General features: G+C 48.8%; 2 protein-coding genes and 1 long non-coding RNA gene across 5 annotated transcripts; 2 read left to right on the top strand and 1 right to left on the bottom strand.

Annotated features, from left to right (window-relative positions):
- Nucleotides 1–2,344: 2,344 nt before the first annotated feature.
- Nucleotides 2,345–5,382, top strand: Fam243a (family with sequence similarity 243 member A). Its single transcript, XM_028877019.2, has one exon. The coding sequence runs from the start codon at nucleotides 4,434–4,436 to the stop codon at nucleotides 5,187–5,189; it is 756 nt and encodes a 251-aa protein (XP_028732852.1). The 5' UTR covers nucleotides 2,345–4,433; the 3' UTR covers nucleotides 5,190–5,382.
- A 7,202-nt stretch (nucleotides 5,383–12,584) lies between these two features.
- Nucleotides 12,585–13,918, top strand: LOC119088778. Its single transcript, XR_005092502.1, has 2 exons — nucleotides 12,585–12,960; nucleotides 13,428–13,918. It is a non-coding gene; the product is annotated as an uncharacterized LOC119088778 (long non-coding RNA).
- A 1,794-nt stretch (nucleotides 13,919–15,712) lies between these two features.
- Nucleotides 15,713–26,598, bottom strand: Smim11a (small integral membrane protein 11A). 3 transcript variants are annotated; one of them, XM_028877072.2, is made up of 4 exons: nucleotides 26,499–26,598; nucleotides 22,086–22,174; nucleotides 17,889–18,057; nucleotides 15,713–15,912 (listed from the first exon to the last, which is right to left on the bottom strand). In XM_028877072.2, the coding sequence occupies exons 2-3, from the start codon at nucleotides 22,095–22,097 to the stop codon at nucleotides 17,902–17,904; spliced, it is 168 nt and encodes a 55-aa protein (XP_028732905.1). In that variant the 5' UTR covers nucleotides 22,098–22,174; nucleotides 26,499–26,598; the 3' UTR covers nucleotides 15,713–15,912; nucleotides 17,889–17,901. The 3 variants fall into 3 exon arrangements, with proteins under 3 accessions (XP_028732905.1, XP_028732906.1, XP_028732907.1); XM_028877073.2 differs by having other exon boundaries at nucleotides 17,877–18,057; XM_028877074.2 differs by lacking the exon at nucleotides 15,713–15,912 and adding an exon at nucleotides 16,208–16,397.
- Between the last annotated feature and the right edge of the window lie 871 nt (nucleotides 26,599–27,469).

Here is a 27,469-nt window from a genome sequence, read left to right on the forward strand (position 1 = left end):
CAGGTCTTTAGAAGTGCCCACCTCCTCCCCAGCCCCTCTTCACAGGCGTGCCCTCCTGGGTTCTCATGCTGGGACCTGCCCTATCCCTCCTGGGGAACCTAGGGTCCCTCCAGTCTCCCCCCACCCCCGCCCCCTCATGGCCCCTGAGACCTGTGCCTCCTGCCAGGACTCGTGGACTCTTCCTACAAGGTGGGGCCACCCTTGAGGGTGGCCACTGTGGCCTTCCACGATTTACTAACAGGTAAAGGAACTGGGGGTAGGGGTAGGGGGGAATGAAGGAAAGGAAGATTTCTCCTCATTTGTTACGGGAAGGACTATTTACTTCCTCTCCACACTGATCAACTTTTCTTGCGTATTTACTTTCTATTAATGTACACGATTACACAAAACCACAGCCACATTACATCACTTTCACAGTCTGTGAGGTCCTCTGTAGTTACTTTCCCGGGGACTGTCGGCATTACAGCCTCCCTCCCACACGAATTTCTTTCTGCTTTAGGTCTCTTGTTTTTCCTTCTGTGTCTACTAGGGAATGTGATGCCTGTCTCCCCGAGTCTGCCTTATCTCAGTTAACATAGCTCTTTCCAGTTCCTTCCATTTCCTGCAAACTTCATAGCTTCATTCTTCAAAAAACTATGTATGTGTGTATGTATGCATGTATGTACGCAGTTATTTATGTGGGTGGGTGGCGTGGATGCCAAAGCGTGCACGTGACAGGAGTGCACGTGTGGGTCCCAGGCCGGCAGGCTTGGCAGCAGGCACCTTTACTACAGGCTTCAGTTACTTTTCCGCTGCTCGGATAAGACGCCATGACCAAGATCCTCACAGAAGGAAGGGTTTGTTTTGATTTACCGACCCAGAGCGGCAAGGGTCCATCACCCTGGGGAGGCATGGTGGCGCTGGACAGTAGGAACAGAAAGTCGAGCACGCACATCTCCAAAGACAAGCAGGGAACAGAGAGCAAACTGGCAATGGCGTGAGGCTTTCAACGTCAGCGCTCACCCCCAGTGACGTGGTTCCTCCAGCAAGGCTGTGCCATCTAAACCTCCACGGCGTCAGTGACCGAGTGTTCAAATACCCAAGACCATCTGGGAATTCCCATTCAAACCCCTATTCCCTGAGGCACCCCACCGGCCCAATTTCATTCCCCCAAAGGGTGAAAACATTCTGTGTGGGGGTAGGGAGCAGCGTGTGTGTGTGTGTGTGTGTGTGTGTGTGTGTGTGTGTGTGTGTGCGGTGTGCGTTTATCTACTCATCCATTTCTGGGCATCTGAGCCCACTCCACAGTTTGGCTACTGTGGAGAGCCATAGCAAACATGGGTGTGTAGGCATCTCTCGGTGTTACGTTTGATTCCTTGTTTGTTTATGTGGGTCGGTGATGTGGGTGCCAAACCTGCATGTGGAGGTCCCACTTGCAGGAGTCAGCTCTCTCCTCTTACCACGTGGGACCCAGAGATCAAACCCAGGGTGAAGAAGTATATACCTAGGAGCTGGGTAGTATGGAAGATCTTGTTTTAATTATCAGTATTATTTGATAAACCCTCAAACTTTCCACAGTGGCTGTTCATATTCACATAACTGTTAACTGTAGCATGAATCTTAAATGTTCTTTATTAATAAAATCAAACCCGAGGCCAGTTGTTGGGGTCAATGCTGGTAGATCAGAGAGACAGAACAAGCCACAGCTACCTCACCTCGCCGGATCCTCAGCTGGTCTTGTTTCCTCAGACTGGAGGCCTCTGAGTCCTCATGCAGAATGGATCTCAGCTGAACTGCTGCTAGAAGCCTGAAAGCTTAACCGGCCAAATGCTTTACCAACCAATGCTGCTAGTTTCTGGTCCTCACGCCTTATATACCTTTCTGCTTTCTACCACCACTCCCTGGGATTAAAGTCTCACTTTCTGGGATTAAAGGCATGATGAGTCACCATGCCTGTCTGTATCCTTGAACACATGGATTTCTGCCTCTGGAATGCTAGGATTAAAGGCATGTGCTACCACTGCCTATCCTTTATGTTTAATATTGTGGCTGCTCTGTCTCTGACCCCAGATAAGTTTATTAGCATGCACAATATTTGGGGGAATACAATACCACAGTTAACAGTTTGGAAGGATTCCTTTTCTTCATACTTGTTTTGCTGTTTGTTGTTGTTGTTTTTTATGATAGCCACCTTGACCTTGATGAGCTAGACTGTCGATGTGGTTTGGCTTTGTTCTTTTAGTTCTTTGAGACAAGGTTTCTCTGGCTGGCCTCGAACTCACAAAGATCCACCTGCCTCTGCCTCCCAAATGCTGGGATTAAAGGTGTGTGCCACCACTGCCTGGTGTCAATGTGGTTTTGATTTGCATTTTCCTAGTGGCTAAGAATGCTGAACATTTTTCATAATTTAATAGACATTTGTAATCCTTCTTTTGAGAGCTATCTGTTCAAGTTATTAATCTGATAATCTTTTAGTGGTTAATTTCTTGAGTCTTTGATACATTCTAGATATTAATCCCCAGTGTAGATTTTCTCCTGCTTTCTTTGCTCTGCAAGAGCTTTTTAATTTCACACAATCTCATTTGTTAATTCCTGAGCCAGTGACGTCATTACCCGAATCTGTAGCTTCAACTGCTTTTCTTTACTCATTTCAAGATTTCAGGTCTTACGGAGTGACCTTTAGACAGGACCAACTCATTCTTCTGCATGTGGATATCAGTTTTCCAACACTATGTGTCTTTTTGCCAATATGTTTTGGGCACTTTTAAAGTTGAAAATCAGCGGGTTGTGGCTGTGTGGTTTACTTCCGGGTCCCCTCTTCTGTCCCATTAGTCTACAGGACTGTTTTTGTGGCAGCCATGCCATTTTGGTTTGTGAGATTTTGTTACCGACACGGTAAAAAAACAAAACAAGACAACAACAACAAAAAAACACCTTAGTTTATCAATTGACGTCATTTGTATTATTTAGATACTTTCGTGCTAGTTTTTGTTTTGTTTTGTGGTTTAAATTGCAATTTGAATATAATCATGCATAACTGCTAACGCTGAATAAATCTAGAGAGCAGGATGTATTCATGAGATATGGATATCCTGTTTTTTCCTCCATTCTCTCCTTCTGCTAAGTAATCAGTTTAGTGTTTATTCTCCTGTAATTTCTATGTGAAATGTAATTAAATGTGCATACCTGTCAAAACAACACCCATGTATGTTCTCCCATACTTTTAACAAGTTTCTCACATCTGTAACTTCTCATAAGAGAAACAGAAGTTTATGTCAAAGTGACATTGCATGGCCATTGTGGCCTGTTGGGTGCCTTCGGGTAGGAAGGGAACAGGCGCAGTTTCTGAACAGGGGAACTATGGCACACCATCACCAGTTCAGTTCTGGTCACACACTTGGTATCTGTATCAAATTTGATCTTTAACGTGTTTTCCGCGGCTAAAGGAACGTCTCCAGAGAAGACGGCCACAAGACAATTACTAACCTGAAGCTGCTGCCTGTGGCCTCTAGGGGGAATGTCTGGTAACCATATGCTGCTTGTGAACTTGGCTATGGTGATAGTCTGGGTTTGCCTGAGTCCAAGAAAACTCCGGGGGATCGGGGTCAGGGAAGAGGAGATTCCCAGTCATTTGACAGAGAAGCAAATGACCAGACAAGTCTTTTTGCCCACACTGTCATTTGGAGGACCCACTCAGCACATTTATGAAGCACCTTTGCTTTGATTAAAGGACAAGAAAACACAAAGGAAATTTTAAAAAGTAGAGAGAAAGTGAGGCAAACCGTCATTTTCCCCAAGTATAAAATGAAGTGCTGCTGAACATGGGGGTGCATATCTGTAATCCCAGAAATTAAATAGCCGAGGCAGGAGGATTGCTAAAAGTAAAAGGCCAGCTTGGGTCAAATACTGTGCCACTTAGGGCTACATAGCAAGACTTTGTCTCAAAAAGCTATAACAAATCAAATGCTTCTCAGAATGTGCTGAATCGGCTCAAGTATTGGCAGCCCCTAAGAGGGACAGACATACAGCTTGTGTCTTTCACTCTCTGCCATCTAGGAAAACAACTGTCAAAGTGGGCAGGCAGGTGGCACAATTTCCGCATGTACACAGGCACACAACACTCACACTCCAGGCTTCCCTGAACACATCGTGGCTATCCCTTGGCACACAGCACAATCAGTAAATACCTCTGAAACGGATGGATGAGCATGATATCTATCCTGATATCCACACGGAAAGGAGCCAGAAACTTGGCCACCACAAAAAGATCTATTCCAGAGGGATGTCGAGTGGCCTTTTCCGTGGTTGGTGTTCTGAGCACAAGGCTCATGATGCTTTGTGTCTGAAGGGTAGCTGCGGCGCTGGTACAGTTGTGAGCAAGCCCTTTATGAGGTCATCATCCTGCTCCTTCCAGAACCCCCCAATGGGGAGATGTAAGCCACTTGGGGAGCCCCATGGCTCGCTTGACAAACTCTCTTCTGAAGAACATTGTCATCAGAACTCAATTTGACAGCGTCAGGAGGAAACAGTGTCTCCAGTATCTGAACACTCTGAGGACTCTGCAATATGATGGATATAAGACTGTGTATTTTGGGGAAACTGAGATCCCAGAAACTCTTGTCACTGGGGAAGATTTTAGTGATAGCTATTACATGAACACTCCAACCTGGTGTATTCTGCATGCCGGAGGCAGTCAAGGGTGGGTGCCTTGGAAATACCGGATGTTCTTAAGAGACGACCTGTGCATCAAACCGGAAGACAGCCTCTTCTTTGAGTTCTGTGACGTTGTGAAGAAGGCCTACGGGAAGTGCGCCATCGTGGTCAAAGGACGGAGGCAACAAGACGAGATGAAACCAAAGGCCGACAAGGAGGGGGGCGCCCAGGCCTGTGCCCCAGCAAGCATTAACCTAACCAGCATCGTGTGTTCTCCGGGAGTGGCCAAGTCCTATGGCCATGAACTAATCTCTCTGCCCTCCCTCTATAACTACCTGAACCCCTTAGACTCTGCCTGGTCTTCTATGAAATGGTTCATCATCAACAACAGGAAAGAGTTTTGTCTGCAGTCTGTCGACAACGTCTACGCGTACCAGTACATACTTTTCAGCGACTTAATTAGCAAAGGGATCGAAAAGGTCAGCCTGAGCAAGTGGAAGGCCCTGACCAGCAAAGTGCGGAGGTGGGAGAATTACTATCTGGGGAAGTTTTCCTAAGGGCGTCTCCTCCACGAAGAGACCAGCCGGATGCTCTTTACTGCTGACTGTGGAGTTTGATTCTGGCCCTCGGTCACCACAGACACCTCAGGAGTAAACTCACAGGAATGTTGCCTGGACTAAGAGGTTCCTGGGGGTGCTGGCAAGATCCTGTGGTTCCCAGAGGCGCCATTAAAGTTTGTTGATAGTTACAGGGGTGGTCTCAGCTCTCATCTTGTGATAGCTACCTTAAGGACCATGTTCACAGGGAGGATAGGGAAGACTCAAGCCCAGAGGACTGTAGTGGTGAGCAAAATTAAAGGATGTTTGGTCAAAATTTAGGTTTAAGAAAAAAAAGAGAACCCAGTATGTAGTTATTAAAAAAAAAAACACTCAAAATTAAATACTAAGCCAATAATCTTCAGCCAAAATAATCCAGGAAGATCTACCTTGCTATGAGCAAGAGACATGATCAGATGGCCAAGTAGATGCTATTCTTCTGTGAGGTGGTGGTGGGTGAGCGGCCCCTGCACAGGTCAAACCCCACCATATGTCTAAGGCAAGTGGGTGGTCCACCAGAGGGGGCCAGGGAGACACCACATGGTCCAACAGGTCTTAGGTAAATGGGTGGCATGAGAGGGGTCACTATGGAACCCACATAGCCAACCTGCAAGAATCCCATCAGGAGGGTACGAGGCTGCCATGGTTTACCTCAGGACTCTCAGCTGAGCCTCCTGCAGTTGGTCCAACACCCTGTTCCAACTCAGGGTGCCTGCTGTGAGCCAGAAGGATTGGTGGTGGCATGTTTGTTACAGAAAAAGCCTGTCCCCTGTGGAACCCATCACCAAATTCATTCTTCTTGTATATGTTCAAGCAATAACTTTACAACAGAAGGAATCACCCTGAGGTGCATAAAATAATGACCAACATGGGCAAGTATGGAAAGCCCCGAGGCAGGGGCAAAGAGGGCGTGGGAACTCTGCTCTTTGTGTTCAGTTTTGCCGAACCTTTAAAAAAAAAAAAAAAAGCTCTAAAGATAGTCTATTGAAAAATAGCTTGTGAAAGTTTCCAGCTGACTCTCATCAGACTTAACTGCAGATGAAGCCATGAAGCCAGGTTTTTGCCAGACACAGAAGGCTTCATGGTCTTGGCTTGGCTTTATTCTTTTTTTTTTTTTTTTAAGATTTATTTATTTATTATGTATACAGCATGTATGACAGAAGAGGCACCAGACCTTATTAAGATGGTTGTGAGCCAACATGTGGTTGCTGGGAATTGAACTCAGGACCTCTGGAAGAGCAGTCGGTGCTCTTAACCTCTAAGCCATTTCTCCAGCCCGGCTTTATTCTTTCTAGAACCTTCTTGTGCTATTCAGAAAGAGGCTGTGGGGTGAAAAGAGGTGTTGAGGGCTTCAGTGTCCTTCAGTCACAAGTGGTGGGTTCAGCAGACTTTTCAATTTGGGAAAGGGAATCTTAACATACATCTTATCTAAGGGGGTCACACCCCAAGCTGCCAACCATGGGCACCTACAAAGTTCCACCTGTTGCAGATCCAACTTTTACACTGTGCTGTATGGGTTTCTGGTGACTGCTGTAACAAATGACTCCAAATTTGGTGGCTGGGAGTGGCAGCTTATTCTTTCCTGTTCTGGGCATAGGGAGCCAGACATCAGTTACACTGATCTGAATCAAGCTGTAAATAGCACGGCCACACTGCTTGGGGCTCTGGGGCTCTGGGGAAGACTGTCACAGACGGCTCCACAGATGTGCCACAGACGGCTCCACAGATGTGCCACAGACGGCTCCACAGATGTGCCACAGACGGCTCCACAGATGTGCCACAGACGGCTCACAGATGCCAGCTCCACAGATGTGCCACAGACGGCTCCACAGATGTGCCACAGACGGCTCCACAGATGTGCCACAGACGGCTCCACAGATGTGCCACAGACGGCTCCACAGATGTGCCACAGACGGCTCCACAGATGTGCCACAGACGGCTCCACAGATGTGCCACAGACGGCTCCACAGATACAACCCACAGATGTGCCACAGACGGTTCCACAGATGTGCCACAGACGGCTCCACAGATGTGCCACAGACGGCTCCACAGATGTGCCACAGACGGCTCCACAGATGTGCCACAGACGGCTCCACAGATGTGCCACAGACGGCTCCACAGATGTGCCACAGACGGCTCCACAGATGTGCCACAGACGGCTGGCTCCACAGTTTCTGGTGGCTGGCTTGCCCTTGGCTAGTGGCCTCGTCACTTTCTTCTCGCCTGGGTCAAATCTCCCCCCGTCTCTGTACTTAGAGTCCATTTGACACGATCTTCACATCCTAGCGTCCTTCACTGACCACATACGCAAAGACTCTTTTCCACGGAAGAAGACACAGCTCTGGAAAGCAGGACCTGAATGCTCTGGTCAACCAGGGCCGCGAAGCTGTCAATGACCCCTTACTCTGCTCCTTAAACACACCGTTTCTCTTTGGCAATTAAGCTGCCAAACCAACTCTGTGTAGCACACTTGTGTGGTCTTTTCTCTACTTCACAAGTACTCTGAGGTTTAGATTCCTTGGGAGCAGTCAGCATGACTAGCCTTTAGACTTCCTTGGTCTCTTTAGCTGTCACTGTGCAGACGCAAGTGACACACGCCTGAGTTCAGGGCTGTAAGTGGGGCTGCCCTTTGACTATATTGATGATATTGATCTCACACTACCCAGAGTTCTAGGGTGATAAGAACCGTGGACTCTGGTGTCAACTCTCCTTGCACTTGATGTGTCCATGTCTACATGGGCCAGCTACTGCATGGGTTAGTTCACTTAACATCACAGCAGATGCAATGTAGGGATGACTGTGTCTACATTTTACAGATGTGGAAACCTGGGGCACAAACCTGTGGGAGGGGCTGCTGTGCACAGAGCTAAGATTCATATACAGTTCACAGTTCACTATCACACTGCCTCGTCTACCACATCACTACCCACAATACCTTGTTTACCACGTCTCTACCCACAATGCCTTATTTACCACAATACTACCCACATTGCCTTGTTTACTACATCACTACCCACACTGCCTCTTGTCCGAGATGACCTGCCAGGCAGCTGCTATCACTCTTCCCTTTGACAAACACGGAAGCTGAGGGGTGAGCCAAGTCCCTAAGGTAGTCAGGTCATAAGGACAAGCTTGTCCACCATGCACCACTTAAAGCATGCTCAACTCCTCATTTACATCCTCTAAGAAAAGCAGCACAGGTACCACCCAGCATCAGCTACACACCACAACAAAATGTATTTCAGCCCAAAATTGAGGGGAGGCAGGACACCGTCAAAGCCTCGTGAGTTTACAGTGCAAAATAAATACAAACAAACAAACAATAACTAAGCAAAGCAATTGCACATCCTGTGGGCATCAGATGACAAATAAGTGAGTGGGAGTGTTTCTCATCTACACAGCAGCCTGGAGCTCTGTTGCTTTGCAGCTTTGTTTAATGCTGAGACGAGCAAGCAGAAGAGAGTTCAGCGTAACCAGTGCCCTCAGCGGGGAACCTTAATGTGCAGTTTGGTAACGCAACCCCAGACTCACAATTGTGAAACGTGTGTTTGTGATACACACAGAAACGAAAGCAGAAAATCAGAGGCCACACTGACCTTGGGACCAGGGGCCCCTGTGGGAATCCGAGACCTTGCAAAAGCTGCTTGGCTTCCCTGAGGCCCAATCAACTCATCAGGAAAATGGGTTGAGGGCCTTAAAATGGAGTCCTGTGTGCTGAAGCCACCATAGACGCCTAGCCCTTCCTGAGAGCTCAAAATGAAGCCCGTGTCATGGCTGAGGTCACAGTTAAACTAATGTCTCCGTCTTCATTTCCTTCGGTTATTTGAGGAGTCAACTTTGTCCCCTGGCATTTATGACCATCTACAGTAGGTGATGGGAGTCACAAGTTTATCCTTGTGGAGGTGGGACAGGGAGGCTGGACAACACAGCTCAGAATCTCTCTGGGAAGAGCCCAATGAAGGTAATAGTGGACAGCGCCATACACCAGTGCACACACCAGCACACACACCAGTGCAGGGTTGAGCCACATCACCACAGACATGTCCTCTAGAGTAGCATTTGTGGTGTTGGTGGTGTTAGTCTCTCCTGAGGGTGGGCTGATGGACAATCCCACACTCTCTGGCTTTTCTGCTTCTGATAACTATCCGCTCCCCCCCCCCCTTCTTCCCATGGACCAGAGGAGATATCCCAGAACATGGTGGTCTAGAAAACCATGCTGTCTTAGAACCAGTGTGAATAAATGTGGTCGTTTAGATATCACCCCACCTGGCATATCCTGTGTTTTGATACCTGGTCCCCAACTGGTGGCACTGTTTGGGAAGCCGTGGGTCTAACAAGCCCCTCCTCCGTCCTGCCTCCAGTCCTTCCTTCCTTGTGGTACAGCCATTTCTACCAGCTCCTGCCACCAAAAGACAGCTGTTCTGTCGTGTCCTACCAAGACCATGTCCTACTTGGACTATACCTGAATCCAAGTCCATCTTTCCTCCTTTAGGGTCCCCCTGTCAGGCATTTTATCCCAGCAGGAGAAAAGTAAGCAACATAATATGCAAATAGAGCCTTTGCCCATTGCCTCTAGAGTGCCAATCCAGTTGGACAGTCCCACAAATGGTACATACTTCTTCCATGTGTGATTTTTTTTTTTTTTTGTGCATGGCAACTCTTCTTTCCATATTCAGTTTTGCTTGGTTCAGACAACTACTATGTCCAGGGCAATGACCTTTAGGCTCATTTACAAACACAGACATGACTGGGTTGGTGACTGACACCTAGACACATACACTGCCAGTGACCAGATGATGAGAAACCAGAATCCAAGTCTTCCTACAAGGAAGTCCCTGTGTCAGTCTCTTCATGGCATTAGGTTGGGCCAGGAACCCACAAAGATGTCACCTGACTGTCAGGTGCATCCTCTCACCCATCGAAGTAAGAAGTGCCAAGGGGACCGTCCATGGAGCACAATGGCCCTCAGGCACCAGGGCCCAGGGCCCAGCTCTGTTGTGAGAACAAAGGTCTTTTTACCCACAAATCACTAGGGAAACCTATAGCTAGAGTTTTCCTGCCTGGCCCACAGTCAGGACAAATCTCTGTCACCCACCAGTCCCACAGCCGCTCAGACCCAACCAAGTAAACACAGAGACTTATATTGCTTACAAACTGTATGGCCATGGCAGGCTTCTTGCTAACTGTTCTTATATCTTAAATTAACCCATTTCTATAAATCTATACCTTGCCACGTGGTTCGTGGCTTACCAGCATCTTCACATGCTGTTTGTCATGGTGGCGGCTGGCAGTGTCTCTGACTCAGCCTTCCACTTCCCAGAATTCTTCTCCTCCTTGTCCCGCCTATACTTCCTCCTGCCTGACTACTGGCCGATCAGTGTTTTATTTATTAACCAATCAGAGCAATGCATTTGCCATACAGAACATCCCACAGCAGAAAACAGGAATGCTAAACACACAGGACTGTCTCTTCAATGGAGGGTAAAATACCTGCATTCCACCCAGAAAGCTGGGAGTGGAGGCTGTTAACAGCCTTGTGACCTTTGTTATCTGTAGGGCAACCTCACCCAAACCTCGGGGACATTTATCCCAGACTCTTCCCTATTAGACCTTTATCTTTAGCTCTCAGTAAAAAGGACCATTCTTAGGGGGATGTCACAGGTACTTTAGACCCTGCTGATCCTACGCTCTCTCTCTCAGAGACAACACTGGAGCCTAGGCCCTTACACTATAGAACCTGTCTTCATGGTCACATGTGCTTTGTAAAGAGTCTCTGTGTAGTCACACTTTAAACTTTATTGTGCACCTGGAACTGGAATGGTTGTTTCCTGCAAACCTGGACTTTCCCAGAATTCTGTTGTGCTTAAATATGCTGGCAATAAACTGCTTAGGTGAGTTAGACTCATCTAAGATCCAACATTAGACTCCTGCAGCTGGATCCAGGCTAAGTCAGGCTGAACTGAGTTTTCAATCTCACCTCTTTGCAGACGGTTCCCTGCCTGCCATGACACCCGTAAGGACTTCCTCATAGCTCCATTATCTCAGACTTGGTTTGGGCCTCAGAGCTACCTCATAGTTCAAAATGGCTGACGAGTGAGCCATTGCATTAGCATTCCAGCAGGCAAACGAGGAAGGAGGGACACAGGGCTCGACTCATCTCTTTCTTTCTTTTGATTTTTCAAGACAAGGTTTCTTTGTGTAACAGCCTTAGCTGTCCTGGAACTCACTCTGTAGACCAGGCTGGCCTCCAACTCACAGAGATCCACCAGGCTCTGCCTCCCGAGTGCTGGGATTAAATGTGTGCACCACCGCCAGGCACATCTCATCTCCTTTTCATTTACTATTTGCAGTTCTAGGGACGGAACCCAGAGCCTTGAGAAGACCAGGCCAGTGCTTTACAGTTATTTATATGGTGGCCCATCTCATCCACTCTTGTGGATGTGTGTGGATGTGGTGTGTGCACATGTGTACGGGCAGATTGCACATCCACATGCACCCAGAGGAAGGGGGACACTGGATGACTTGCTCTTCTCTCTCTCTCTCTCTCTCTCTCTCTCTCTCTGCCCTGTGAGATCTGGTGCCTTCTTCCAGCCTGCAGGTATACATGCAGGCAGAACACTGCATGCATAATAAATAAATCTCAAAAAAGAGCTAGTTAATAACAAGCCTAAGCTATTGGCTGAGCATTTATAAATAATAATAAGTCTCTGTGTGGTTATTTGGGAGTAGCTGGCAGGACAGAGCTGACCATCAGTACTGACCAAAAAAAAAAAAAACTCTACCTACATGGCTTTTTATGTAGGTGATGAGGATTTGAACCAGGCTACTCATGCCTGTGTAACTCTTACAAGTCAGCTCTTCAGCCCTTATATCAGCTTTTAAGGAAATAAGTTCTCTTCTGTGTGTGAGCGTTTTATCTACACTTACATGCATGTACCACGTGTCTGGTATGCACGGAGGCAAGAGGGCATTAGATCTCCTGGGACTGGTCTTCCAGACTGTTGTGCTCTCCCATGTGGGTGCTAGGAACCAAACCTTAGTCCTCTGAAAGAGCAGCCAGTGCTCTTAACCCCTGACACAGCTCTCTAGTGCATCTCCTTCCTTTAAATGAACTCATCAGGAAGTCCTAATGTGCTCAAACTTGATTAGTCAAACTTGGTCACAAGGAGAGCTGGGACATGAGTCTTTAAGTTGGTGGTACTATAGATATGTAAAACTCAGGATTATTATCCAGGCAGTGGTGGCACATGCCTTTAATTCTAGCACTCAGGAGGCAGAGATAGGCAAATCTCTGAGTTCGAGGCCAGCCTGGTCTACACAGCAACTTACAGGACAGCCAGGACTACACAGAGAGACCCTGTCTTGAAAAAAAAAATCAAACACAAAAACTCAGGATTATAGAAACAAAACACCTTAGGAGTATGCCAAGGGGGAAGGGAGAAGATAGACTGGGGTAGGCATTTATGGTGTTGACATAGGAGAAGGGAGAGGATGGACTGGGGAGGCATTTATGGTGCTTGCCATGAGAGAAGGGAGAGGATGGACTGGGGAGGCATTTATGGTCTTGAGGAAGCTTCTGCTCCCTTTCTTTGAGGTCATCAGTACATACTCATCACATATTCTGGTACCTTCTATGTGTTTCACAACAGCTCAGGATTGCCAGGAAAAACAAGTCTGAGTGCTCTAGGAAGTCCGGATTCAGCGGTGGAGCAGCCCCCAGACTCAGCAAGACGTGAGTTTGTGAATGAGAGCTCAGAGGCTGGGCCTGTGCTGCGACATTACTGCAGAACATTTGGAAGAGCACAGAGAGGAGGAGCAGGAAGCGCTAAGGGAGGGGGGCATCTAGGCAGAGGCAGACCCGTGTACGGCTCACCCAGCGTTTAAAAAAAAATAACAAAAACCAGAAGGTCGTATTTTGGATTAAGCTCCAGGCCTTGGTCAACACAGATCAGAACAAAGGTCATGACTGTGCTGTAGTGGAAATATGGATAGATATGCTTATAGATTTCCATGTGTCAGAATTCATTAACTGACAATAAAGCCAGAAGCCTTGTCAGCCATTTAATTAGCTGCGATGTACCAAGTACTCCAATCTCCCTTGGTGGCTGGCCACTGGAAAACATATTCATTCCAACCTTAATAACTAATACTAACTCTCAGGTCACAAAATAACTATATCCTTCTATGTCCACATTACAGAACGGCAATAAAAGGGTTTAAAGAGGCCTCACTAAAGGAAGACACCATAGACCCTGGGGATGGGGCGGAAGCTTCAAGCCATGGACTTCCCACCTCTCATCTCTAGGTCCTGAAGCCACGTGGACCTGGCCAGTTCCAGACTTCTTCCACAGCTGGAGCCACAAGAAAGCTCTCGTAAAGAGGCTGGTTCCCATCCTGACAGGAGACAGCCTGACCCACCTCGGCCATTTACATACTTCTGACTGCAGAGAGAGGGTTCCCCACAGTCATGTCTGAACACCTCCCACCACTGAACCCTGAGCCTGGCACTAATCCTGTGCTGAGCAAACCTCTGGAACATGGACACAATGAAGCCAGGGGAGGCAGGACCATGAAGGCTCATGGAAGTCCTTGGGAACCAGTGGCTGAACATCTGTTTCCTTCCATGGAGTTTGAGCACAGCCAGGGCTCTGTGGTTTCTGAAATACATTGCACCCATCTCTGCCTCCTCAGTCAGAGTGTGGGAAGCCACTTAACCATTTTTTTCCAAGGTCACCATAAGGGACAAATGTCATCACGTGGGTGCACGATGTGAAGCGGCTGGCCACCGAATGCACTGCATGACACATGGAGATCAGGTGTTCTCTGGCCTGGTCTGCTTGTTTCTCTTTCTAGCAGTTTCTCCTCCTTTGCCAGCGTAGCCAAGATCAGGGATGCGTGTGAGGTGAACAGGGATCTGCACAAGGAACGCTGAGGATGTCTCATGGGGAGAAAATGGGTTTCCCTTCGTGTTCTTTGTGACAACCGAGAGCCACCCCAGATGGCTGTCTATTTTCCAACTGTGCCTTCTCAGTTATGGACCAGCTTCAGGCTGAGGTCCTAACAGGGCTTCTGGCTGTGAGCCACACCATCCTGTCTGCCTGCCAACTTCAGCCGCTGCTTCCGAACCAACTATTTAAAACATAGCTACAGATGCCCAGGCTCCACTTACAAATGCAGTTAAGATCAACGTGGGCAAGGGGTGATTGATCATCACCCCCTAGTGGCAGAAGAGTGCATAACAGAACTCCATGCTGTTCACAGAAAAGTAATGGGTGTGGTCAGTGGTTAAGACCAACCCCTGGGTCATCATCTATAGAATGTTCCAAGCAGCCACGTGCTTTCCAAAGCTAAAGGGTAAGCTTTAGATCCCAACACCCAGGAAGGTGAGCTTCAGATAAATACCTGCTGGTCGGGATGACTTGGTTAAAGCCAGTGGACCTCTCTGTCATGAACGTAGGGGGTATGTGGATGAGTGGGAGTGGGAGGGGGTGTCCAGTACCCTGAGTCTGAGGTCAGGCATGCTGGGAGCTGGTTATGGCCTAACTCTGCAAAGTGAGTAGCTCATAGAGGTTTGAAATGAAGTGGGTCCACCTGGCAGGCTACAGGGAGGCCCTGACTGAGGCATGAGAATTGGCTATGGTCCAGGGTGTGACCATCTAGGCCCAGCCACAGAACCTAAAACCCTGGGCTCTGCCCATCTATGCCCCGGGATAGTCCCAGGCCAGAGTGGGGTCGGTCAGAGAAGAGGTGGGGGCTGCTGCCGGGCGAAAGTTGGAGCAGCCTCCTGCCGCGTGGGCTGAGGCAGTTTCAGGTAGCATACCCCTTTGCCTGTTTTGACATCTGCCCCTTGTGACCTGAGGGTCATTCTGTACCGGCATCTCCAATCCACTCAGGTGCCTTGAGGCAAGAGAACTACGCCTCGAGACCCCAGTCTGATAGGTGCCTTGTCTCCTCTCAGATAGGAAAGCATCAGACTGGTCAGGAAGTCACTGTGTGGCACAGGCTAGCCTCTAAGTGTTGGTAGTCCTCCTACTTCAGCCTCCCAGAACTAGGATTACAGGTGTGAGCCACCATGCCTCCACCAAGTAGCTCTTTCTAGACCTAGCTACTGTGATCCCTCACCACAGAAACCCTCTCAGACCAGCGGAGGGGCCAGCTCTCATGGGTCTGTCACAGACAAACACACAGTCACCATGGAAACAAGCTGCTCCTGAAGGAGCATGGTGGTGAGTGGGGACAAGCCGGCTGAGGCTTCTACTGAGGCTGTCATCGCTGAGGACCATCCCCTCAGTGGTGTCACCCCTGACCTGGGCAGGCATGCGCATACACCCAAGATTTGCTATCAACTCCACAACCGGCATGTGCCTGGGAAAAGAGGGGGGCTGAGTCCTCCCATAAAGTGTAGGGTAGGGGGAAGGAAGAAGGAGGGAGAGGGAGGGGAGAGGGAGGGAAGGAAGGAGTGAGGGAGGAAGAGATCGCAGACAGCCTTTTTTAGAAATGTACTTTATTTCAGTAACAAAATACTGGTTCTTCTATAAGCATACAAAATTCACACAGTTAATCATTAAGTTAAAGGTCCAGGCTGGAAGCGCGTCCTCTGACATCCGGTAATCCCTAGATCGCTAGGTCTTTCTTCTCTCTTCTCTGCTGGAGTCTGCCCAAGCTGACATTTAAATAGAAAAATCTAGAAAGGAAGGGAGACCACAGCAATGAGGGAGGAGCTGGATACACAGCGCTGCTTAGAATACTCCGATGACATCAATGCATGAGCATTCCATCAATGCATGAGCGTTCCATCAATGCATGAGCATTCCATCAATGCATGAGCATTCCATCAATGCATGAGCATTCCATCAATGCATGAGCATTCCATCAATGCATGAGCATTCCATCAATGCATGAGCATTCCAACTCCAGTGGTGGCCACTCAGCCTGACCTATTCATCGGTGCCTTTGGACAACATGGCTTTCTTTCTCTCTGAAGATTCTTTTCTTAAAAAGCAGGCTCGGGACAAGCTGCTATCCTGAAAGGCCATCTCCCCATCAGTTCTACGTGGACTGTGCACACCCACAGTTTGGCTCGGGCTCAATGGAAAAGTGGGGCATAACAGATGCTGACGTCACACCCCATCTTTCCAGCTTCTTGGGTAACCAGAATCATGGCTCTGCCTGCAACATTAACCCAACCAGCATTTCAACTAAATGTCTGTCCTCAGCATTTCCACTCCCTCTCCTCCGACTAGCACTGGGGCCGCACACTTCCTGCTTATTTTTGCATTTCAATCACTAAGACAATTTTTGAAAGGCAAGGGTTCCAGGGGGGCGGGTTCTTCCGCCTGCAGAAGTCTCCACTCACTGAGGACCAGCGAGCGGTGGCAGGACCGCGCTCCTCCGGTCTCATTTTTGTGGGGAGATGACACAGTTTGGGGGTGAGTAGGGCAGTTCAGTTGCCAGCTCTGCTTCCCACTGTTCTTTCGGACTGGTGTCACCTCAAAGAGTTGTCCGTGGGGGCTGAGGAATGCAGCCATGCATGAAATGTGCAGTAAAATGCCCAGCCCCAAATCACCCCTTAGTGCTCTGGTCTCGCCTCCGCCACTAAGACGCCTGCTCTACTCCCAACAGCCCGAGGGGACGCCTACTTTCAAAAGCAGCATGGCATGGCGTGGGGTGGGGGCAACGCTGTGAAGCCAGTTCATTGGTCCCCTCGGTGACCTGGAGCTGAGCAGACTAAAAGTCCCCAGGTGGGTTTTCAAATGAAACACTGCCCAGACTGAACCGGGGACATCGTGCCCTTTCCTGAGGCGGGAACCTGAGAATCTGTATTCTCAACAAGCAACACAGCATCCGTGTGTAGGAAATTCTGCTCTGCAGCCGGATTCTGGAACTGTAATCTAGAATCTAGAATCCTTGCTCACCATATTTGAATCCTGAGAGGCCTAGAGTCCAGTTTGATAAGTGAAGAAACAGATCTGTACATGACAGTCAACTATCATGGTCTATCTCTGACAAGGCCTTAAGGGTAGCTTCCGGAGCCTGGAGTCCTGACCGGCCCCCAGCATGCTCCAGGGCCCTTCCCGCCCCATTCCAAGCACCCCAAGAGGCACCAGCTACAGCAACGCACAAGCTCCACGCCTCCTCGGGAGGAACTTTCATCACCACTGTGGAAGTGGACTGGGGAGAGGGGCAAATGAGGTGTGGCCAGATTACGGTCCGACTGCGAAGGGATTATTTGCCACCAGGGAGTCGGACCTCACCTAACAGGGTTCCTAGGACCTGTGAGTCTCTCTCTCCGCCGCCGCCATGCAGGTCAGCACATTCATGCACCACTGCTTTGCAGTTTTTAGTACCTGGGCTTCTCTGGAGCACAAGTCTGCAGCTAAGTCAGGGTTCTGAGCCCCGCCCCTACCTACCCACCCACCGCGCACGCATGCACGCACACACGCACACACTGCCGTTAAGAAGCGCAACAAGCTTGGAGCAGCGGACTGATACTCTGCAAAAGGTCAGCAGTGCGGGCAGAGAGCCGGGCTCTGCACCCTGTCTATGGGGACCACGCGCCCTCTTGCAGCCCTGCAGAGAGAGATGCTGAGATCTCAGGGCACCACACCCTTGTTGGGCACTGTAGCGCTCTGGATAGGTTCCGCTTACAAAGCCGGGTACCTCTGCTATCTCCTCAGTTCTCTTTCTTCTCCGACCGCTTCTTCTTCTCGGCTTGCAGTTTCGCTTCCAGGCTTTTCCTTTGGTACATCTTCACTCCCGCGAAGGCCAGGCAGAGGATCAGGGTCTTTGCTGCCAAGATATACAGCAGCAGGGGCACGTGTTCAAGGACCTCAAGGGAGAAAGACACATGCTGATTGCTCTAGCAGTCACGTGAGGAGTCTCAGACGGACTCCTTCATCCCACAAACGTTACTGAGCACCTACAATGTTTCAAACAGAGGCTAGGAGCTTGGGCCACACTGGTATCCTAGTTAGCTTCACCAAAGACTTGACACAACCTGCAGTCACCTGAGAGGAAAGCCTAGATCGGAGGATTGCCTAGTCCAGATGGGCCTGTGGACATGTCCATGGGGTTGTCTTGATGGTTAATTGATGGAGGAGGGCTCAGCCCACTGTGGGCGGCACCATCCCTTGATAGGCAGGCCTGGGCTGTGTAAGAAAGCTAGTCTAAGGGGCCGGACAGATGGCCAGGGTTAGATGGAAACCAGTCTCCTGATCCTGATTCCAGTTTATACACATCTGTGTCCCTCCAATTGTGTCTAGGTCCTCTGTGGTTCACTCTTGGTCGTGGATTTTATATTTAGCAGATGGACAGATAAGAAATTGACCACCAGGACCCCACTCCCACTCTTCAGAGGCCTGACTCTCCCATCGATACATTTCCGGGTAACACATACCACACCCTCCTACCCGAATCCGTTTTACAATTAAGTCATGCAAGTCAGCAACAACTCAACTGGATTAGAAACTATTTAACCATCAGGTATGGATATCTAAGGATCCCTGAGGAAGGTCGCCCTGTGATAGAATAATACATGAATACAATGGACAGGGAGAAGATCAATATTGAAATTGCTTAATTTAACTATAATTAAGTTAATTAACTTAAATTAACTATAATAAAGTAACTGTGTCTACTTTCAACCGCTAAGTCACCTGAGAGTAGAGATCCAACAGCTTAGGAGCAATGGGGGATCTGGAAGTTGACACTAAGGACAGTGAGGGACAGTCACCCTGACAACAGGAAGGGCTGAGGCTGCCTGTCATGTGGTTCCTCCTGAGCCCTGTCGGCTAACTTCCCTGCTTCCCATAATCCTCCCAGGCTTCTTCCTGGAGGTTCACATTCCAAGGGCAAGACTCCCGGTTCACAAACTAGCCGTCGGTGAATGGACGGCATTGCCACAGAAACCTCCTGAGGTTCTCCAGGCTGTTCCAGGCTGGCTGAAACCAATCTGAACAGGATTTCTCTTTTCTCTGGATACACCCTGCCGTCCTAGTAAGACGACGCCCACGTCACCGCCCAGGGCACAAGTAAGGGCGGGAACATGTTATCTCTCCAGGAAGTTAGGAAACAGACTGAAAAGGAAACACAACTAACAGGCACAGGTTGAGTGCTTTCGTTATTTATTTTCTTTTTATAGAGACTGGAGAGGCAAGACTCTCCAGGCTCAGAGGGAGAGAGGGAGGGCAATGCCAGCAGAGGGCAGAGCACTGGAGGGCTGAGGAGTGGGCCCTCTTGCCTGCCCCTTCTTGGGCAGTGGCTTCAGCTGGCCTCAGTTTCCCTCTGATTTTCTTTTCTCTTTCAAAATATGCAGAGCTGGAGCAGGGGAATGACCACTGCTGGGTGGGTGAGATCTAGTGTGTGTGTGTGTGTGTGTGTGTGTGTGTGTGTGTGTGTGTGTGTGTGTGTCTGTGTGTGTGTTGTGCTGTGTGTGATGGGTGATATCAACTCGTGTGTGTGTGTGTGTGTGTGTGTGTGTGTGTGTGTGTGTCTATGTGTCTGTGTGCTGGGATGGGTGATATCAACTCTTGTGTGTGTGTGTGTGTGTGTGTGTGTGTGTGTGTGTGTGTGTGTGTGTGTTGCATGTGCTGGGATGGGTGATATCAACTCCTAGTGTGTGTGTGTGTGTGTGTGTGTGTGTGTGTGTGTGTGTGTTGCATGTGCTGGTGCACTTGCTCGTGTGTGCATGAGGACTGACTGTTTTTCTTTCACTCTTCACTGAACGTGGAACTCAGCTCAGTTTTGGCTAGGCTGGCTGACCAGCAAGCCTCCTCAGATGCGTCCACCTCCACCTCCCTGTGCAGTCAAGCCTCCTGGACGGCAGGCGCACACCAGCCCTGACCACGCAGCTGTTGGGTTAGGCAAGCTCCCCCTCACCTCGAGGGTTTCAGGCATTTAATCCAATCCTCACCTTTCCCCTAAGGATGCTGCTGCCCAGAGTCTGGTGAATGCAGCCAGCCGGCAGGCTCTGCTCTGCCTACCCTTCAACCTCTGCTCTAACAGAGCTCTAAATCTAACATTTTATAGGAATCTTTTGCATCTATTTCCAGTCAGTTCAACTTGTCCTTGGTACAATGAGTAATTTATGGCTTTTTTCTCAAGGTGGTTTCCATGAAAACTGAGTTGAATTCCTCGAGAGACTTACGTGTGGCTAGGAAAAAAACAATGCTCTTGGAAAAACAACTGTATGAGATGATGGAAGAGGACCGTGAAAATTTCAAGTGTTTGTTTGTTGTTTTCCTAAGACAGGGTTTCTCTGTGTAGCTCTCAATGTCCTGGACCTCGCTCTGTAGACCAGGCTGGCCTCAAACTCACAGAGATCCACTGCCTCTGCCCGAGTGCTGGGATTAAAGGCGTGAGCCACCACCGCCCGGCAGAAATTTGAAGTTTTGTACAGACTGTCATCAACTCAGGCTTGTGTATCAGTTATAAATGGACATCTGGAGGCTGCAGTCTGATATAATACACTGTGGTCATATGCTAATGGGGGGCTCCTTCTGGGATGTATTCTCACACAGCAGAAGAGGCCAGGAAGCCCTTTGGGATCTGTTTTATAAGGGCACTCATGTGTTCCTGCTTCTTTTCTGTTGCTGTGACAACACCCCAACAAGAGCAAACACCCTAACAAGGAAGGGGGTGCTGACTGTGGTTTGCAGTTCCGGGGTACAGTCCATCATGGTAGGGGAGTTATGATAACAGGAGCAGGAGGCAGCTGGTCACACTGTATCCATAATCAGGAAAACAATGAATGCTTGTAGTCAGTTCAAGTCCAGGACCCAGCTCAGGGAATGGTGTTACCCGCAGTGGGCGGGTCTTCCCACCACAACTAACCTACTCAAGCTAATCCCCACGGGCAAGCTAGAGGCCTGTCTCCTGAGGTGCCAGCTGAGATCAGCCACCCAGGGTACTAGCCCCATTCATGAGGGCTCTACCCTTGCAACATAATCACCGCCCACAGACTCCATCTCTAAATACCATCATCCTGGCCTCAGAAATGCAACATACAAATCTGAGAGGCACCAACATTCAACCATTGCATCCACTTGAAAGAAACAAAATGTGAAATGTGAAGTGAAGCTTTAAAGGCCTGGTTTCTGAGAGAAAAGTGAGCTTGATCCCAAGTCAGAGGAGGCAGACTCAAAGAAAGACCTCGCCTGCCTCAGAAGTCTGGAGAACAAATGCAAATTTACAAGTTTTAACTCAATACATTGAATGTGATTACATTTTGTCTACTTTACAAAAAAAAAAAAAAAACCATGCTTCATTTCCCCAGGCTCCAAACCCACAGTGACAGACAGCCCCGGTAAAACTCGGCAAGCCACAGAACAAAAGAAAAAGACATGGATGTGACCATGGGATCTGGGAGGAGGGAAGCAAGCTGACTGGATTGGAAAGAGATAAGGCAGGCTGGGAGTGGGTGTGTCATACCCGTTCTCGAAATTGTTGAAGAACAGATTTAACAAATACTAAATCTGGTACAGCATTGCTACTGTTAATTTTTTACCATCGTGAATGCTGTTATTGTAGCATGTGTTAAAGGCTTGTTCCAAGTGCAGTGAGCCTTCAGGGAGAGGCTTTAGGGGAGGTCCCAGGTCACTGTCTGCAGAGGGGCTGTGGGACTCTGGTTTCTTCGTCCACCCCGTTTACTGGTCCCGGGAGTGACAGGTATTTCTATCTCTGCCCATGCCATCTGTTACCCCACCAGAGGTCCGGCCACAGCAAGGCTGGAATTTCCAGACCCCATGAGCTGCAAATCAACCAGCTGATCAACTCAGGCGTTCCACTTGTGTGACTGATACATGTGGAAAGGCAGAAACAAAACAAACAAAAACTGTTACATTTTAAAACTACTCTCACCTTCCAGTTCATGGCGGGCCAGCTGTGAGTTCACTTCTGACCAATGAAACTCGTAGATGCCAGCATGAGAGGCAGCTGGAAGCTCTGACCTGGGGAAAGGAGAGAGAAGAAACACATCGATCTAGAGCTTCAAGGCAGACCACCTTAGGAAGCCTCACCTTTGACAGAGACGGGCACGTGAGCAGTGGTGAGGGGATGACCCAGAGCTCTTCCGGGCTGCTCTCCAGACTTCCTGCACAGTGCTGCTCCTGAGACATCTGTTCCCATTCCGTTCCTCTGTGCACCTAATGCCCACACTCACAAGTGCCCCCTCCATCTCCTGACTCAAAGGCAAGCTGGTGAAGGTCCTTGCGAGTGTCACCTGTGCGCATCCTGGCTTTAAAAAAAAATTATCTAGAGGGAAAGAATGAATGAGAGAGAAAACCTGTCCTAACAAGACAGCTAATGTATACATAAAATCCTTCTGTAGAGTGAAGGCGATGTACAGCATGTGACCGTGCAGAGGCGGCTAGAGAACAGACGTTCTCCAGGGCCACCCGTCTCATTCTTAGGATATGACGCCTGCCCCATAGCCAGAACACTTGAGGTCTGCTTAAGAGCCTGCACACTGTGTCAGCCAGATGGCCCTACTATTTCTGAACTTGACTTTCTAGCGGGTTATCGACAGCTTGGCTCTACCGTGCCAGTCTGTGCTAATGTGCTTCGATGAATTAAGTCAACTAGCCTATGATGTACTATGTCGACTTTAAAGGGAGAAGAAATAAGGTTTAAGTAACGCCCGCAGCTCTTCTGGGTGTGACTGGAATCTGAACCCATCTGGTCCCAGAGGTCTCTGTCTCAAATGGGTGTCTCCAGGTTCTTGGCCTCTTATTAAAAAGCACACATAGCCGGGCGGTGGCGCATGCCTTTAATCCCAGCACTCGGGAAGCAGAGGCAGGCCAGGAAAGGCGCAAAGCTACACAGAGAAACCCTGTCTCGAAAAACCAAAAAATAATAATAATAATAATAATAATAATAATAATAAATAAATAAAATAAAAAGCACACAGATAGAAAAGTGATGAGGAACTTTATCCAGAAGCATAGTACAGTACAGATGCTCTACAAGAGGCCAATGGACTACCTGAGCTGAAGTGGACAAGAGCAACTGGTCACTGCCCATGGCCTCCTTTTGTGGGTGCAAGAGGGGGTGGGAGCTGATTGCTAGGGGCAAGGTATAGGGTTTTTTTGTTTTGTTTTTGTTTTGTTTTTTGGTTCTAATTGATAAGCTTGGGTTATGTAAGCTTTAGTTCACATCCTTTCACACACAATGCATTTGATTTTAATCCTATATACACCCAATTAGGCATTGCCAAAAGAGGGCAAATAGGGATTTTTTCCCCCCAAATGTTCACTTTGAGGTCATAGTTCGCCTTACTGTGCATGCACCAAAAACCAGTATATATTGGATCTGGCCATGTTCCCCAGTTTCAGGATATGTTTGGTCACCAAACAGGAGTTTCTGAGGCTTGCTAGAAATCTACAGTTTGGAGTGTCCATAAGCCTCTGTTTAAAGTGAAGTGTGGAGCCGGGCGGTGGTGGCACACACCTTTAATCCCAGCACTCGGGAGGCAGAGGCAGGTGGATCTCTGTGAGTTCAAGGCCAGCCTGGTCTACAGAGCGAGATCCAGGAAAGGTGCAAAGCTACACAGAGAAACCCTGTCTCGAAAAAACAAAAAAACAAAAAAAAACAAACAAACAAAGTGAAGTGCATGCAGCTCCCTATGGGGGAGGGGGGACCCCTGCTAGTTTTGTTGAGAGAGCAGAGAGTGTAGCCCCAGCCAAACTGGCTCTCAGGTTTCCCTTCCCTGCCTGCAATAAATTCAGTCAGTCAGATCCGAAGCTCTTCAGCAGGCCACCCGGACACAGGTAGAGAGTTTCCCAATCATGGGGCAGGGGTACTTTCCTTCACATGAACTTGGATCAGAAATAGAAAAGCAACAGGAAATTTCACAGGCCTTTTGAACAGGCTTCCTTAGGTAAACCTCATGGGAGATGGTTTAGAAAAAAATTTTCAATTACAAAAGTATTTAATATATAAAATTCAGACCTCAATCTATTCAAGGCTATAGACCGTGAAAACCAGCTAGCTATTGGCACAAGATAACCACGTTTTCCTCTTGGCTTGTGCAAAGTCAGATAAACCATAAGGTCTAATTCAAAGCTCTGTTTAAATGTGATAGCGTGGCTGAAGGTGCTCACTACCTTCACGCATTCGCCGTTAAGGAGCAGCAGAGTCTGACCTACAGTGGGGAAAAAAACGGGTTCTGGGCAACCTGCTGCCAGAATTTATACTGTGAATCTCTAGGAATTTTAGGGATTAGCTGTGCTGTATATTAAAATGAAATATTTAAGTTCTTTTCCATTTTATTTGTATAATTCCTTCTTAATTGAGTTGTATACATATATATTCAGCGATTAACTCTTTCCCACAAATTACCTATGTGGACTGATGTGCACAGGCTTAGGTCAAGGAAAACAAATAGGCCCATGAAGCTTACAAGAGGAAATAAATGAAAAACAATCCCCAGGGGCCTGGAAGTCTGGCAAACACAATACACTTAGTAGCAATGTGACCTTGGTCAGGGTACTCGGCCTCTCAAGCCTCCTTCATCAGTAAATTCTCCTTCAGAAGTTGGCCAGTAATCACGAAGAACCACGAGTAACACAGAGAAAACACTAAATCAATGTCAAGTATTACTGTTCTGATAATCTCTCTCTATTTGCTAATGGTTCTCCAGATAACACACAGCACCAGGGCAGGATGTGGTCAGGACAGGACAGCCAGGCACGGGATAAAGAGTAAGGGCAGGGAGAAGGTCAGGACTCTACTCCAGGTGGCACTAACGACTGGGTATATGACCTGGGAAAGCCATTAACCTCCTGAGCCTTTTGTAATATCAGGGTCGAAAGAGTGAGTCTCCCACTCTGGAGCTGATGTCAAGAGAACCTATGGTAAACAGCCTGGCAATTAGAAGGTTAAAAGGAAAGTCTCCCAGAAGGAACCAGGGCTGGTGTGGCTCGGCCATAGAGTGCTGACCTAGCATGCACACAGCTCTAGGTTCAACACCAATAACTCATAAACCAGGCGTGGTTCATACCTCTAGTCCTAGCATTGGGAGTTAGAGGCAGGAGGATCAGAGTTCAAGGTCATCGAAGGCTAGAGAAAGAGTTCTCCCAGTCTCGGATTCAGGGGATCCTGCCAAAGGAGAAGAGGAAAGAGAGGAGAGAAAAGAGGAGGAAGGAGTAAAGGAAAAAGGGAATCTGCAGTGGTCACAGCGTGGACTGGATGAAGAGAAGAGAGCAAACGACCCTGGTCACCCACTGCTTTAAATGACAGGCGCCAAAGCAGACATTCTCGCGGCAGCTTGCAAGCCTTCTGCAAACGAGACAACCAAGAAAGCTAAATGCAACAGTGAGCTGTCCGCTTTGATACCGTGTACTCCCGATCCCGCACGGAAACACGGGGCAGCTGCCATCGGAGGGATAGAACGAAACCACCACGGTGGGGACAGCTGGAGGGCACTAAAATACACGAAACCCTGGGACCCAGGCAGGCTTAGCTTAACCCTCAACAATTACAGAATGGCTCAGATAAAACTGCTAGTAGTTTTGATCTCTGTTGCAAAGTATCTCTCCCCCACACCCCCCGGTTTGCTAGGTTTTGTTGTTGTTGTTGTTGTTTTTCTAGAAACAAAAAAGCTATGCACTCATTTTGATTAGGCCAATTAAAACAACATGGGCAATACAGTGCTCGCATTTGCTTCTTGGCAGGCCTGAGGAAGTCAAGGGCATGCCTATCTCAGCCTGAGCAGCCATGGGAGCTTCCTGAAGCTGTTCTCACTCAGTCTCCACCCCTTTCTCTTCAACTGCTCACCCAACCATTTAAAGCCTGGGTGGGCTCGGTTGCCGGGGACGCTTGGGCCTCACTCAGCCCCCTCTGCACAGGCCTTGGTTTTCAGGAAACCCACGCCCACCCAACCCGGGCGGCCCAAACGATAAATCTCAGTACTCTGGGGGATCCTCTGAGAAACCAGAGCCATGGTGAACCTCTCCACTCGCTGGAACCGCACACCTCATTTGCACAACTTTGGCTCCTGTGCTCCCGTGCAAACTGGATCCCTCGCGCCACAGGACCAAAGGGGGCTTTGCTATTCCTGGGTAACGGGGTCGCCAGTTTGGCCCCCATCCCCAACACACGCGCTCCACTAAGGGGCGAAATAGAGGCCCCATCTCTGCCTCCCTTCGTCCCCAGAGCAAGGCATGGGTTCCCATGCATTGTGTGGCCGCGGCCAGCAAGTGCCATCGGGCAGAAGCACAAACACGGGGTGGCTGAGGGATCCCCAGCGCCCCAGAGAGTCAATCACACACTTACAACTCAAGGCGGCTGGGCCTCCTGGCCCGGTGCTGACAAACCACGATTCCCACAATCCCGTAGGGAAAAACTACATCTCCCGAAATGCACCGCTCCGCACGCAAGCGCAGTCGTGGCGGTCACCTCTTGATGCGCAGGCGCAGTGGGTCTAGGCTACCGTGAGACGCGCAGCTAGATCCCTTCTGGGGTCAAGGTGCGTGTATCACCAAGCGCAGGCGCCCTGGCATTAGGCAAGTCGTGCAGGGTAATGAGGCCGTTGCAGAAATCCAAAGTGGACCCCTAAGGGTGGTCCACAGGTGTGATGCGGCCTGGGGTCCCTGGTCCATGCCGCGGTGCATCTTCATCCTCGGCTGCATTCGCTGAATGTCGACTTGCTGTTCTCTACAGCTGGGGTCAACGGGCCCCCAGTTTGTGTGTTTTTGTTTTTGTTCCCCCCCCCCAGACTTAGCGTTCCTCCAGGGGGGACTGCATCGTATTTGGGGTAATTCTTTTCTAACCAGTGGTTCCTGAACCGGCGTGCTGGGTGGGGAGGCACGCACCGAGCCCTGGACAAGGCTGTGGGAAGGGAAAGTGCTCACCCGTGCTCCCCACCTCAACTCCTCCCCGTGCTGCTGGCATCAACTGCAGTGGCAGGTGGATATTTGAACCCAAGAAGTCTAGCTTCAGATCTCCTAATGCTTCTCTGTGGAGATGAAGTAGACAGTGTTAGCGTGCAGGCGAAAGCAGACTTGGTTGTGCCAACAAGGGAAGCATTTTTTTTTTTTTTTCAGAGAAAGTAACAAACCTTTGTTCTAGGCACTTCGAGTCTATTGTCTAATTTAAATCTATGAGGCCCCTAAAGGACACACTATAATTAGAATCACAAACCATTACACAAAGAAAAAAAAAAAAAAAAAAAAAAAGACTTGTTCGGAGGTAAGCCATCACGTGACACTACAGGGGCTCCTCACGGGTTGTGAGAACAGAATCAG

Source organism: Peromyscus leucopus, chromosome 12 (genome assembly GCF_004664715.2).
Source record: "Peromyscus leucopus breed LL Stock chromosome 12, UCI_PerLeu_2.1, whole genome shotgun sequence".
NCBI classification, from domain to species: Eukaryota; Metazoa; Chordata; class Mammalia; order Rodentia; family Cricetidae; genus Peromyscus; species Peromyscus leucopus.

Coding starts and splice junctions, on each gene's coding strand:
- Fam243a (XM_028877019.2), top strand. CDS start 4,434: ATGGCTCGCTTGACAAACTCTCTTCTGAAGAACATTGTCATCAGAACT.